This window comes from Verruconis gallopava (genome assembly GCF_000836295.1).
Source record: "Verruconis gallopava strain CBS 43764 unplaced genomic scaffold supercont1.35, whole genome shotgun sequence".
NCBI lineage: Eukaryota > Fungi > Ascomycota > Dothideomycetes > Venturiales > Sympoventuriaceae > Verruconis > Verruconis gallopava.
In genome coordinates, this window is record NW_015622171.1 from 178,359 (window position 1) to 192,491 (window position 14,133).

General features: G+C 46.5%; 5 protein-coding genes across 6 annotated transcripts; 2 read left to right on the forward strand and 3 right to left on the reverse strand.

Moving 5' to 3' along the window:
- The first annotated feature begins 59 nt into the window (after window positions 1–59).
- Window positions 60–3,165, forward strand: PV09_08007. Of its 2 annotated transcripts, XM_016361851.1 has the most exons (2): window positions 60–302; window positions 1,531–3,165. In XM_016361851.1, exons 1-2 carry the CDS (start codon window positions 253–255, stop codon window positions 2,960–2,962), a joined length of 1,482 nt encoding a protein of 493 aa, XP_016210355.1. In that variant the 5' UTR covers window positions 60–252; the 3' UTR covers window positions 2,963–3,165. The 2 variants fall into 2 exon arrangements, with proteins under 2 accessions (XP_016210355.1, XP_016210354.1); XM_016361850.1 differs by having other exon boundaries at window positions 60–3,165.
- A 1,436-nt stretch (window positions 3,166–4,601) lies between these two features.
- On the forward strand, window positions 4,602–6,600 carry PV09_08008 (uncharacterized protein). The gene is made up of 4 exons (XM_016361852.1): window positions 4,602–4,749; window positions 4,809–5,344; window positions 5,392–5,909; window positions 5,961–6,600. The coding sequence occupies exons 1-4, from the start codon at window positions 4,658–4,660 to the stop codon at window positions 6,363–6,365; spliced, it is 1,551 nt and encodes a 516-aa protein (XP_016210356.1). The 5' UTR covers window positions 4,602–4,657; the 3' UTR covers window positions 6,366–6,600.
- Window positions 6,589–8,905, reverse strand: PV09_08009 (uncharacterized protein). The gene is made up of 4 exons (XM_016361853.1): window positions 8,092–8,905; window positions 7,841–8,028; window positions 6,899–7,769; window positions 6,589–6,755 (listed from the first exon to the last, which is right to left on the reverse strand). The coding sequence occupies exons 1-4, from the start codon at window positions 8,738–8,740 to the stop codon at window positions 6,646–6,648; spliced, it is 1,818 nt and encodes a 605-aa protein (XP_016210357.1). The 5' UTR covers window positions 8,741–8,905; the 3' UTR covers window positions 6,589–6,645.
- Window positions 8,906–9,473: 568 nt separating this feature from the next.
- PV09_08010 (uncharacterized protein) lies at window positions 9,474–10,084 on the reverse strand (the record flags this gene model as incomplete). The annotated part of the gene is made up of 2 exons (XM_016361854.1): window positions 9,474–10,006; window positions 10,057–10,084. The coding sequence occupies 2 exons, from the start codon at window positions 10,082–10,084 to the stop codon at window positions 9,474–9,476; spliced, it is 561 nt and encodes a 186-aa protein (XP_016210358.1).
- Window positions 10,085–12,324: 2,240 nt separating this feature from the next.
- PV09_08011 (uncharacterized protein) lies at window positions 12,325–13,335 on the reverse strand (the record flags this gene model as incomplete). Its single annotated transcript, XM_016361855.1, has 1 exon — window positions 12,325–13,335. The coding sequence occupies one exon, from the start codon at window positions 13,333–13,335 to the stop codon at window positions 12,445–12,447; it is 891 nt and encodes a 296-aa protein (XP_016210359.1). The 3' UTR covers window positions 12,325–12,444.
- Between the last annotated feature and the right edge of the window lie 798 nt (window positions 13,336–14,133).

A 14,133-nucleotide genomic window follows, 5' to 3' on the forward strand; every position in this document is an offset into this window, starting at 1 on the left:
GACGGAGACCTGGACGTGAACAAGCATTGTAAAGAATGTCGATTTCTCGACTGCGCCGCCAGCAATATTTATCCACTCCTGCCACTGTTTGCCGCTGCCTCTCCTACTCCCTCGCATCCTTGAAGACCTTGCCCGACCTGTAAGCCAGCCGGCCGAGATATTCGCAATTGGCTGCGTTGCGCGATTGCTACAGGTTCGCGTTTCAACCAAAGTTTGTCAGTCCTTTTGCGCGTCTTCACTTCTCGTGCCGTCATGACTGGATTCGGTCGGTCTCTATCCCTAAACACAGGGAGTAATCTGTTGTAAGTCTTCTGTCTTTTTGATTGATTATCATTGCAACAGCATCTTCCATGGCGTATACAGTTAGGTGGTCGGCTTTGTCCGGGAGCAGGCTGCGCTTTTTCAACAAACAACATTAGAAGAAGAGAAGGAGAATGAAAACAACGGAAAGAAAGCCCTCGATCGAGAGTGATACTGGAATTTCCCAATCTTCTGGCTCGACGCAAAGATTGGACAAAGAGAAGACCGTAGGGCAGAATTTGTGAGGAAGAGCATTCGCTCAGGACTCTGTCTTCTGCACTGCCAAACGTCACTGTAGAGTCAGCCCAAGTTCCGGTATCTGTTCTCGCGTCTTTAACAGCAGATGATGATACAAGAAGACAACTGTCATCCTATCTATCGTTGACACAAACCGTAACGTCCGCGTTACGACATTATCCACGCAAGGCGTTGTCTCCTAAGAGCATGCTCAAGCTATGTCTCTGGGCTCTACTTGCTTCGATTGAACGATGCCTTTCCTTGCGGTCGCAATCTTATCACGTCAGGCTGCTCGAATTCTGGCATCTAAAGCTCTCCACTAGTTCAAATCTAATGCGCCATCAGCTCATACTTAACAAGAGCACGAGGCAGTCTGACAAGTCTTCCCATCTGTGACTGGAATGATTGGAGTGGATAAGAAGGTTACCCTTGAGGAACGGCACTGGAAAAAGTTGTTGAACTCAACGCTGTTGAACTCAATACTGTTAAAAGGCTCATGCCAAATCTACATAATGCCGTTGCTTGGCCAGATTCGAGCTTTTGACGGGTAATTTACGGAACTGAGAGCCTTAAAACCCTTGATAATTACTCTCTTCTCTCGCTATGGTGTGGATGGGAAAATGTGAAGCAAATACTGCTTCTAATGACGCTCCTGCGATCTTGGGAGCTCTGAGTCTTGACACAACAATAACTAAAAAAGTCGGGACTTGATTTTGATGAACAGCCAAATGATGCGAGTATCTCATTAGCACTCCATCCTCCAGCTCTTGGTCCTCAGCATTCTCCAAGAAACAGGCCAGTGATTACTGGCGGCTAGTCTTTGTTAGACGCAGCAAAGTCGTCTAAAAGACAAAAGATTTATTGGCTATCCCTCGCGAACACTATCCTTGGAAAATTGACTATCTTCACGATAAACCCGATGGACAATGCTGTAGCAATGTTTCTATCTTTTGAGAATGACCACTTTGCCAGTGCTAATCAAGTATCTTATAGTGGCAATACAGGTACGAATCAACAACAATCCTCAGCGACAACTGGCGGACTCTTCGGAGGTGCCGCAACCACACAATCCGCACAGTCGGGTGGACTTTTTGGCACAAGTAACGCAACATCTCAACCTCCAACGTCAGGGGGCTTGTTTGGAAACAATGCTTCAAACACTCAGACTTCGAAACCGGGAGGTCTATTTAGTCTAGGTACTTCAACAACATCACAACCTACGTCGACAACGGGCGGTCTGTTCGGTGCTGCACCAGCTGCAAGCACGGCACAAACATCGACTGGTGGTCTTTTTGGTTCTACAACGTCCACCGCTTCGAAGCCTACCGGACTCTTTGGCACGTCAACGACGAGTTCAGCACAATCCACTGGCGGTTTGTTTGGAGCCACGACTACGTCATCAGCAGCGCCGTCAGGTGGCTTGTTTGGAAGTACAACGACCACTTCACAGCCTGCTAGTGGAGGTCTGTTTGGAAGTTCGACAGCTACGTCGAAGCCTGCTGGCTTGTTCGGTAGCTCGACAGCCACTACCGCTCCTGCTGCAGGTGGCTTGTTCGGGTCATCGACGGCAACTTCTCAGCCAGCATCAGGTGGTCTCTTCGGTGCTAAGCCAGCTTCGGGTGGACTCTTTGGTCAGTCAACTGCGACGTCCCAGCCTTCACAAGCAGCGCCAAGTTCATCTCTCTTTGGTGCTCTCAACAACGCAAATACAGCATCACAGCCCACACAACAAACTGTAGCGGCCGTAAAAATAGATTGGACAAATGTGAAGCCCACCACTCGTTTCAATGAGCTTCACCAAGAAGTGCAAGACGCAATCGTTTTCATCGACGAAGTCATTCAGGGTGCTATCCGTGCATCCATACAATGTTCAGAGGCCATGCCAGCCGTTGGCCAGGCGGTTAACAACATTCCGAATGATGTGGAGTACCTCGAGCGACGGCTCGAAACAGTTGAGGGCGCCTTGAGTCGTGATGCAGTAGCGGTGGGAAACAACAAAGAAATCATTGAAAAGGACAGCGAAGATGCTGTGCGCCTCTTCCGTGCAATCGAGAATCTAAAGCTTCCAAATCAGTTTCATTACCCCACCATCTCAGGTGGACCCACTCCAGATGCAAATACGACAACGGATCTACTGAGCTATTTCAGCGCCCGCGCTGCTGAATTAGAACACCAGACGAAGGTGTTTGAGAGGCATCAAAGGGAAGTGGATGCGCACCTAAGGACTGTCGAGCACACCGCCGTGGAGGAGATGCAGAAGTTGAGCCGAAGGAGTGGAGCGAAAGAGGCTGAGGTTGGCGAAGGCCTGAGGGAGATTGCCATGGTGATGAGGACGTTTGAGGAGGCAATCTTGAGAGTGGCAGAGAGAGTTGGGGAAGCCAGAGAAAAGGTGGTCGATCTGGAACTTGGCGGTGTGGGCAGCTGATTGAATATTTTGAATGCGGCTGTTGCTTTAAGAGAAGCCTGAACGGCTCTGTGATGGGTTTTTGTCTGTTACGGACGTTGCATATGGATATTGCATTCTCCAGTCATCGGCACAATCGAATACAAAGGATACCAGCCGGGGAAAGAGGTTCTGGTGCGAAATTTTGTTAAAATTATATGGATAATAAAGTTTCATTTTTTTCGTCTTCTTTGCCGTCTCTCCCTCCCCTCCCGGGAAGTCTTATTCGTGGATTTTTCTCTTTTCAGTCCCCTTTCGGTCCGTGACTAAGTGTAGAATCTTCCCTCAAGCAGAGACTGGCGTTCGTTCCGAGATCTTCCCTCTTGCTTCACGTATCCGATCCACTTTCTTTAGGGCGACCTTCTGCTTCGCGCGGAAGACGATTTTGTCCCGTCTCTGGAGCATGAAGAGTCCACACCTTCCCATTCGGTGAAGCGTTCGCTGCCAGATTGATGGAAGTGGCATAAGCAGACTGTAGATGAAAACGACACATTGTGTTTCTCGAGCAATCTTGCCATTTGACTCCAAGTGCCGGCTTGCAGAAGGATGACTTACATGTCCTACGTCGACTGACGAGTCGTTCATCGACGTGCGGCGTGGCTCTTCCCAGAAACGGCAAAGACTGCCGAATTGGGCAGTTCGGCTCGATTCGAGTTCATGTTCGGCTTCACTTCGACCGTGAACACGTGAAATGCAAATCATGCTCCTTGAAAACATGTTACAAGCTTCATCTTCTAACAGCATGAGTATCTTCTTTTAGCGCAACATAAGTGTTTTCGATCTGGCTTGGAACATTGCGTCTTGCGAGCGATGGATGTGATGCCGAGCACTCTGAGCATCCCCCCCTAGGAATGTTCCTTTGATAGTGGTACACAAGGAATCGCTTGAGTGGGAACGAGTTATGTTGTTTGGGGAGCCCTTGTGTATTTCCCAGCTGGGCTTTCTGAAAACCAATAAATTGCCATTACGACACGAATGATCAGAGCGCTTGAATAGTACGAACAGGGACGATAGCTTCTGAAGTTGATTCTGCCTCATGCATTGACTTAGGAACAACATATCGTAGGTATTGCCACGGTCTATCGTCCATATGCGGAACTGGATATGATTTATGCAATGTAGAGGATCGAGATTTTTCTATCGTGACTTGATATGAGCACCATTTTCACGCTAGCGTTGGGTTTGCATCTACGCAAGTCGAGACTTTTCGGTCTTGGTGACACAATCAACAACTAATCCATACAGTGAGATTAGAATCCTACATACCGTCATTTCAACCCTTATCTACGATTACTCAAATGATATGCCGATGCCATGATAACATAAATGCAGCCTACCGGTTCAAACAAAGTGCGGAGTCGGAAGTTTGGCCCCGATAGACAAGCGCGCTCCCGACGGATGCTGGAAATATGCCCCGCATTGGAGTTCAGTCCATGCCGTGCTCAAGCGGTCCACCATCAGAAAAGTTTCTAGTGTTATGAAGGCGAAAGCAGCTTCCGATGAATGGTCTTAGGTAAGAACGATCAGGTTACGATGTCGTAAACATGGGGCGGTGTTGGAGCCCTCGTCGTTCACGCTCTTTGTCCTCCTTATTTAGCTTTGCTCGTCAACTAAGTCTTCATACGTATTGACGACCTTCTTTATCATTACCTGTCGTTTCAGCAATTGACTCCCAGAATGGGCTCGATAGAAGTGCCAAAGAAACGTATATATCTCAATTTTTTTGATTATGCTTGCACAGGCTCGCACATGAGCCCGGGTCAGTGGAGGTAAATACTTCGCACGTATGAATAATTCAAAACTTCAGAAATTTCTAATTTTTCCGTAGAGATCCCGATGACAAGGGTCATACCAAAGACCGTCTGCAGTATTGGCTGGACCTTGCGAAACTTGCAGAGCGTGGGAAAATCAGCTTTATCTTTTTCGCTGACAGCTATGGAGGGCAAGACGTCTTTGGCGGAAACAACGACGCACAGCTGAGGGCCGGCAATCAAATTGCGTCCATGGATCCAGCGGTCCTGATTCCTGCCATGGCATCGGTGACTAAGACGGTTGGCTTTGGAGTGTCTGCGTCCACCAGCTATCTCAATCCATATATTTTAGCGCGAACGATGAGTAGCTTAGACCATCTTACTGAAGGTCGAGTCGCCTGGAACATTGTTACTTCTTGGGCCAAAAGTGCCGCTTTGATTCTCGGTTATGACGATGTTGTGCCTCATGATGAGCGTTACAACATGGCTGACGAGTACATGGACATTTGCTACAAGCTGTGGGAGAGCAGCTGGGCGGATGACGCGGTTGTGTGGGACCGTGAGAGACGGACGGCCTTTGAGCCAACGAAAATAAGGAAATTGAACCACAAAGGTACGTGCCATGTCCATTCGTTCTGATTTGGAGCTCATGCAAAATAGGCAAGTATTACAAGATGAGCGGTCGCAATCAGACACATCCGTCGCCCCAGCGCACACCTGTGTTGTTTCAAGCAGGTACGTCGAAGTCTGGCCGAGCCTTTGCATCGAAACATGCCGAGGCCATATATATTGGCGGTCTGTTCCCTTCGCAGTCAGCAGGCTCTGTAAAGCAGATTCGCGCAGACGCCGCTGCGCGGGGCCGTGATCCCAAATCTATCAAGTTCTTTGTCGGAATATCGCCAATAATTGGCCGAACAATGGAAGAAGCCCAAGCAAAATATGAACGTGCTAAAGAAAATGCCGATGCTATCGGCGGTCTTGCCCAGTTCGCAGGGTACACGGGGATTGACCTTAGCAAGCATGCTCTGGATGAGCCCCTGGAACTAAAAGGTGTGCCTGGCGAAGATGCAGTGCATTCTTTCTTAACGAACTTTAACCACGCTGCGGGGCTATCGCCTGACAGTCCGTGGACGCCAAGGCGTCTAGGAGAAACCATGTCCCTTGGTGGATTCCATCCAGTCAGTATCGCATCACCTCACTGTCACTTCTGTCTCTAACCTACTCAATAGGCACCAGTAGGGACGCCCGAGATGGTTGCAGATGTCTTTGAGGAATGGATTAACGAAGCTGACGTAGATGGATTCAACATCTCCTACACTACCAGTCCGCAAAGTTTCGAGGACGTCGTTGATCTTCTTCGGCCTGAACTAGTAAAGCGAGGGCTGATGTGGGAAGATTATGATGTACCAGGCGGTACGTTGAGAGAAAATTTGACTGGTATCAAAGGACAAAAAGGTATCAGCAAGGATCATTACGGCTACAAATTCAAGTATCCTAGTGAGTTTGCTGGTGACAGTATGGCTAAGCAGGCAGGGGATACAAAGGAAGAAAGCAAAGAAAAGGTTGACGTCAGTCCGAAAGACGGCGCAAAATCAGACTCAAAGTCAGAAACCAAGCAAGAAGCAAAAGCTTGAATACAAATGTAGCTCTTGCAAAGAAGAAACATCTATGCGTTTCCTAAATCCATGACCTGGTGGCATAATGATTGTTCTTCAGTACTAATTCTCGTGTCGAAACTGGATACACGACAAAAATTTCACAGATGAAGCATGTTTACTCGATATAAATACAGAGGAAGCAAGAAACTTTCAAAGATTTCTCGATTTCATAAAAAGTGCGGCGCGTAAACATAAGCACACAAGAGTCAGATCTATTTTAAATTGCAAAAAGAGCACCGCCACAGAAAAGTTGAACTTAGATAGTGCCCATGGCAAGAAATTTTTCGGGAATATCCACCACTTTGCAGCGAATGTACTCCGATATGAACTTTCCTAATATATCGTACGAGGCATTGGCAACGACACCTGCGAGTAGTTAGCTACAGTGAAGTACGAGCGCAGAAAGAATGCAAAGCTGAAAAGCCTCTCGGGATAATTGCAGATATTGTGAGAAAAGATTGCTCTTAAAAATTTCCGTTTTCTATCCCACAGTAAGGAAATTCACATACCTCTATCCAACCAGTCGTGAAGCAGAAAATGAACCGCATTGATCTTCGGAAATTCCATTCGATCAATTTTTTGACCCTTGTAGTCGTCACCTATAAGCTCGATAAGCCTTGGCGTCGATAGGAACGATCGAAGCCATGGCCAGGCCTCTGGGTGTGCTGGAAAGAACCCAACGTTGCAGTTGGATCCCTTATCTCCTGCTCGAGCATGTACGATTCGTCCAAGTGGCGCCCTTGCAGTAGGGCCGAATGTCCACAAATCTGCGGCATCTGTCGGTCCGTAGTCTGGCTGCACCATAGGCTCAGAAAGTGTTGTAGTCGGCGGTAAAACTGTGATGTCTTGCATTGAAGATTTTGAGAAGTGCACAGTTACTGTTGGCTGAGGTATCAAGGTTGGGAAGTACTCCTGAAATGCTTTTGGCGTGATGCTCTTGTTCGTATATGTCGCTGCAGGAAAGGTCTGCATTATAAATGAGAAGACGGGACCCGCCAGGTTTTTTTCAGACACGGCATCGTAGTCTCTCGACTGTACAACAAGCCTCATGTCGACCGTGGCCGCATTTTGGCTCTTTGGATTCTCCTCAACCGAGCCATAGACTGTCAAATCGAGGCAGGAAAGCTTGGCGAGCCGTTCCTTTCCAAGACTGTGTCGAAGCTGTACCTCAAACAATTTTTTCTTTTCGTTTATATCCAGGCCAACTAGAGCCCAATTCATCTCGACTCTATAGCCACCAAGAGCAGTCACGCCTGCCTTCGTCGTGGCCGGGGGTGGTAAGCCGGTAACTCCTGACATACGGACACGGTCTTTGCCAATTTTGGTAAACTGAACATTGTCGATAACTGCTGTGACGTCGCTGTTGAGATAGTATTTACCCTGTTCAGTATTATCAGAATCGACAGAAATCAGTCATGTGAAAATATTTGTCTTATGAAGCGCTCTGGTACCTGAATTTCGTATAAGAGTTGCTCACTGCAAGTGACTGGGGTGACAAGACCACCAGTATGATCTGGTTTAGTTATGACTACATCTCCATCATGGGAGATCTCTGCGATCGGGTAGCCTAGATCATGTATGCTTGACCAGTCCATGCTTTTGAAGCCTGTATAGTTTCCACCCGTCACGTAAGTCGAACCTGTTCCACGTGTTAATGTATTGAACGATAGACACATCATGGATCGACATGTTAAAAGCATACATTCAATCAAATGGCCCGCTATTAAACTGGACGCCAGGTAATCGAAGTCTGTCCGTTGCCAATTGTGCCACCATGCAGCAGCACCGATTATTGGTGACGCATCCGCGCAGCGACCGCATATCACTATATCTGCTCCAGCTTCGAGAGCCTTTGCAATGGCCCACCCACCAAGATAACATTGACCGAATAGTGGTTCATATGGCCAGTCTGCAAGTGTTTGTCCCGTGCAGATGCTGACTTGTTTCGAAGGATCCGCGGACTTTATCAAATCGGTTACAATGTCGCCTTCAATCCAGGCGACGTTGAGGTCAAGTCCCTTGTGCACAACCATCTGAACAACTATGTCGAACAACTCCTTTGCTGCGACACACCCACCATTTGCCACAAACTTTACTCTTTTTTGGGCCAATGCTGGTAAAGCCGGCTCAAGGGACTCGATATACGACGGCTCGTACCCTATAGCACTCTCGCCCTCCGTTGCCATTGCAAAGGCACGCATTGGCATATTCAATTCAGACATCCAGTCACCAACGAAGACATCGATCGGCTCAGATGATGTTACAGCGCGATATAAAGCGTCTCGGCGATCTACTGGCGAGCCAGAGATGTTCTGAATGCGAATCGGCCTCGAATTCTGAAGAGATCCCATGATACCTGAGCTGAATCACGACTGCTATGAAAGTGACGACTGATTGTTATTTCCTCTGAAAGACGAGCTTTTAGATGAATTTTGAGAGAGTTTGGCGCCGTGTAAAGCACGGATATTCTTTTGGTTCAATCAATGCTAGGAGTTAAGAGCTAGACTTTTGCAGCAGAACGTGCAACATCATTTGCCATGCACAACATAGCAGATAAAGATATATACTTTCCAGAGGTAGAACTCTTCGAGAGCCGAATCCATAGCGACAGCTTGTAAACACACGCTGAAGCATGGATAAGCGCCGAAGGGTTACTTGCAGAACCCTGTTGCGCTGATCAGTCGGAACCTGAGTACCGATAACCTCTTGAAGGCGCAGAAGCGAATGATCCATGCGCTTGAATGTGACTAGAACTAGTTCCGGTCTAAGAATTTTACGGAATTAAAACTGGGCCGAACTATCCAAGACTATTTATTTTACCACCACGCACATCCCGTTTCGAGTAGGCTCACTCTACATTGGTTCCTCGCTCGAGGCGGCTATAAGAAGTGACGGAGTCAGAGACTTTGCACCGAATTACAACGAATGTTTTGATGTTATATAAATTTGTTCTTCGTCAAGAGAGACACTATTCGCAGCATGGTCCTTCTGCGTCGAGGTTTACAAGTCCTTTTTGACGTAAAAGAAAACGTCATCCACTCAATCATCGAGTCAAATTCAATGTGATTCAAATGACCGGCCAAACTAAAGAATAGAGTCTGGAATCAGAAAGCCAGCAGTTGCATCGAAGTCTGCCTGCAGAAGCCATTCTTGTCCCTGGGCCTGCTCAAGGAAGTCGAATGGAATATCAAGTCCTTCTAACTGATCAACAGAAAGAGACTCAGTCCCTACATTGTTATAGTATCCTGGAGTTTGCTGGATATCCGCAAAGCCAGGAGTTCTTGTGGAACCATCCATGCCACAGTCGTGACCAGACATCTCGGCCACCAGAGTAGAGAAATCATCACGACCACCATCGCTAGGGTGAATGTTCTTCAATGTTTCATGAAAATTTGGTTTTAGGCGCTTAATTGGTCGCCTAGGTCGATATCCACCTTCTTCAATTGTGTCTTGGACGCTTTGTTTGAGAATTTCGAAGATGTCACGGTAGCGACGTGCGGCTGGCCACCTTTCGGTAATAACATAAAGGACAATGCTGCATGCGTTTATATCATTTGCGGTTGATATGGTGTATATGCCCTTCGGCTGTATCCAGGAACAGTATAAGAGCGTGAGTCCTGTGTAACTAATTCAGTTTACGAACAATCGAATTCAGAAGTAGACTTACCGGCGAAAAATACTGAGTGAAGGGCCATTAGGGAAAAGCCAACAGCGACATTTTGATGCAATCGTTTGTATGTATTGCACACCCCCCCGCAAGCTTCTACACATTTTTGCAGATACTCGAGACGAGGCTCTGGCGAACTCATGTGAGGATGGAGCAAAAATCGCAGGCATTTGTAATAGTAGACCATCTTCAGAGGTTAGAGAGCTTTCAGTATAGTTTTTGACCAAAAAAGTATTACTTACGTAGTAATCTTGTCCAGCAAAATTCGATCCATTCAAAGTGGAGCATATACTTTCTCGTGCATCGCGGGGAATAGATGCTCTCCATTCTTCAAGCTGCTGTAAATAGGTCTCAATCTCCGCTACTCCATTAGAAGGGGCATCAACGCGATAAATTTCTTGTTGAATGTGAGATTCAATGATCCGCAATCGACAAATATGGATGAAACACGACATAGACGTGGAATTTTCCGCGGGAGCCGATGTGCTACATCTTGCCTTTTCAGCAGCTGATCGAAGAACGGCGGGGTCATCTTCAGCTTCGTCGACGTCAAATGGAAGCTCTTGGTCAATATCTCTGTCAGACAAAGCGAACGGTCGCCCCAGGATAATCGATATTTGCCGGTCTAAACAATAACAACTCCAAAATATCCGCCGACGCATCTCGGAGGAAATGGGATCGTCTTCATTCTTATTTCTCCTATGCATACCAAGATCGATTGCCATTCGCATAGCTAGCCCGATGAATGTCCAAGCTCCCGGGCTTTTAGGCGATCGTAGGCTGTATATAGCCAAAAGGAGAAGGATTTGTACTGACCGAACGTCATGTAATTCCAGTACTTCGTCCACGTAGTTGAGACTAGCATTGAAGTGCATCTCAGATTGGAAATTGCCGGTCTCGCCCGTTGTCTCAAGAAATCGCCCTCCACAGGCATAAACAAGGTGTAATGTGGCACATGAAAATGCGTCATGTACACGACTTCGAGTCGCGTGAAGCTTTCGAACAAAACTGGTTCTCAAGAGTGGCCATAAGGTAGATATGTGTTTGAAATAGCCTTGGAGGAGCCGATGACCGGAATCATCATCTATTTCATGAAGTGAAATAGTATTGCTGTTATGGCTTTCTTGGCCCGTGTGGTTCGATTTTGGACTAAGTTGTTCATCAAATATGCGGTTACCAAATATTATGGTTGCATCTTTGGGTTTAATAATGCTACCAAGCATACGGCCCATGGTCAGACTTGAGCTTGCACCAACGTATCCTGCAGCACTTAGGCTAAGATCATGTAGAACATTCACAAAGGAGTCTGAGCTAGACGAACTAGCTGCTGGACTATTCGCATGTGGTGTTTCAGCTGAGCTGCACCCTCTCGAGCGCCGTTTGGATGGTGCAGCAGGATCAAGTGTTTGAATTTGATTCATGCTGAGACGTCGGGCTGAATCCTATGAAAATAGAACTATAAGCATAAAATTCACTTGACAATTTCAAAGAGGTCAACATCAGTACAAAGAGAAGACAGTTCAACACGTTGATCAAAGCTTGCTTACGTACCGTGGTAGAATATTCAGGTTGCCATTTACCGCCTGCTTCATGAAGAAGTCCCTTCTGAGAAAGCAATTCTTCAAGCTCTTCTACACGACTAACTGCACGCTGATATCGCTCGTTTTTTCTTGTTGCAGATGATTGAGGTGGTCCATATTCGCAACTGGATCCCGAGTTGCTGCAATTTCCGCATGCTGGTTGTTGCCCATCACACTTACAAATAACAGGTCAGCCTCGCCTTTGTAAATCGCTTTCACAAACCTACTTTTTGCTTTCTTGACTTGCATCTTTTGCAAGCCACCGCAGTTCGCGAGCGCTTTTTGGGAGTCGCTTCATGCGCACGGTTAACCTCCGACATTGTTTTCCTTCCCGACGAAGCCAGACGTGTCGAAATAACGGCACGGCAAGTTCATTGCTGATAAACGTTTGCATTATCTCCATCGTTATCAAAGTGGAGCGGGGATTCGCGCACAAGGGTGCTAGTCTAGAAGGTCTGGGGAATGTATGATCGGGTGCACGAAGCCGATGCGTTTGAGACTAGCTGTAGAATAGCAACTCCTCAATTTTTGGACCAAGGGTAGAGCTGTAAGAAGCTTGTAGTTCACAACTGGACGAATAACAAAAAATGAGAGCAGAAAAATCAGTGAATATTTGGAAGAGTCTTCAATCTTCTCTGGGAGCAAATACAGCCCGATAATCACCCGCGTGATCTCGTTAGAGGCACTCCTTTTTCTCTGCACTGAACTTTAGCTAGCTACCATTTAAGTCCCTTTGTCTTGTGCTGTCAACTTTCTGTTCAAATCAATAGATGTATACATCGAACGGTTATTTCTGAATAAATGCACATTATAGTGTAATTTCAGCCTGAAATGCATCCCATTCCCTCACAATTCCTACGACGTCGCGGTCCAAACTGAAATTACCACCTGCAATTTCAGCCACTTTAGCTTCAGGCTTCACTTTTTGCACATTGTCAACATGTTCCCAAAGTACATCATCTCGTGCACACAACACTAAAACAGGGCATCGAACAGCCCTGAAAAACTCCTCACTCTCTTGTGACCATACCGCTCCGTAAACCAGCATCCTGCCACGCCATGCACGGATATGATCCACAGCCTCTCGTTGATGTAAACTAATATCATCTCCGACACCCATGTTCTTCAGGTAGTTCCACGTCTTTAACAAATGGGAACCGTCTTCAGCGGGTTTGTTGAACGGTTTAAGATATATCTCCTTCATTCGCTCTCGTTCCTCTTTGCCAATGATTGTTGCCCCAACCAGCGTGATACTGCGAACGAAATCAGGGTATCTGGCTGCTAGCTGATTGGCCAAAGAAGCACCGCTGTGATGTCCAATTATGTTGACCATTTTAACAGTTGGAGATCCCTGGATAGAGTTTTGGTTTGTTGGATTGTAAATGCCAAGCTTTTCAAACATTTTCATGAAAATGTCAACATACCAACCCGTATTTTCCTCATCGATGGCCCTGACGTCGTCCTCGTCTTGGTCAAAGGAACCTCCAAATCCGGGCATATCGGGAGCGTATCCAGGATGACCCTTTGAAGCATAATGCGTCATCAACTTTTCATAGCTCACTGACGAACTCGCTGATTTGTGGAGGTAGATGATCGTTGGCTTTTGTGTTAGTCCGTTCTGAGGTAAGACATAACGATAGTGGATCTGTTTTCCAGGCATAATTTCAACATATGCCTTACGAATTACTAATGAAGTCATTTTAGGCAAATTTTGAATACAAAATATCTTAAATCACTCCTATGTCGCAGATCTTCGAATATATATACTTGAAGATGTCGGCTATTCCTTGGCCGGCTTCGGAACGGAGCCGATAACTATCAGCTCTTGTTGAAAACGATATGCCTTATCAGCTCAAGACTTTCGATTATGTTGACAGAAGTGAAATATTACTTTGCAAGTGTTTCAAGAGTGAGTACTATATGGCGTACAAGAAATCTTCATTTTCAGAATTCCATCGAAGCTTGCAAATTTCGACAGGTTCAAATCAGGCGTCTATGCCCAAAAAAACTCTGCGGGGGATCGACCCAGGTGTCTTTCGCTTGAAAATTATTTAGTCATGTAAACAACCAGTACTTAGTCTCACTCTGACTCCTGATCAATCACTTTTGCGTTAGAGGAAGGCCCTTTCTCGCTGTCATCCGACACACTACTAACACCTTCAATGATATGGTCTGTATGTCCATCCCATTCGACAGTCTCATATGGCTTGCCGGGAGGTGGAGATATCATTGTGATGATCCAGTATGAGAAGCCAGCTCCACCTAAAAAATGATATATTAGTATCGAGATCCCATGGGGCTGGGAACTGATCCAGGCTTATGATATATATGAACTTTGAAACTTGCTCATGGTAATTAAAAAAATGGTAAAAAAAAGGTATTAAGCCGGAAATTCACATACAAAATCCAATTATCCAAGTAACTTGGAAGCAACGCATCCAATTGACGGAGACTTTGATAGCTCCAGTGGCTGCGAGAAATCCGGGAAATGATGGCC

Coding starts and splice junctions, on each gene's coding strand:
- PV09_08007 (XM_016361850.1), top strand. CDS start 1,457: ATGGACAATGCTGTAGCAATGTTTCTATCTTTTGAGAATGACCACTTT.
- PV09_08008 (XM_016361852.1), top strand. CDS start 4,658: ATGGGCTCGATAGAAGTGCCAAAGAAACGTATATATCTCAATTTTTTT. Junction 4,750..4,808: donor ATGAGCCCGGGTCAGTGGAG/GTAAATACTTCG, acceptor ATTTTTCCGTAG/AGATCCCGATGACAAGGGTC. Junction 5,910..5,960: donor CCCTTGGTGGATTCCATCCA/GTCAGTATCGCA, acceptor CCTACTCAATAG/GCACCAGTAGGGACGCCCGA.
- PV09_08009 (XM_016361853.1), bottom strand. CDS start 8,740: ATGGGATCTCTTCAGAATTCGAGGCCGATTCGCATTCAGAACATCTCT. Junction 8,029..8,091: donor AGCGGGCCATTTGATTGAAT/GTATGCTTTTAA, acceptor CACGTGGAACAG/GTTCGACTTACGTGACGGGT. Junction 7,770..7,840: donor AACTCTTATACGAAATTCAG/GTACCAGAGCGC, acceptor AATACTGAACAG/GGTAAATACTATCTCAACAG.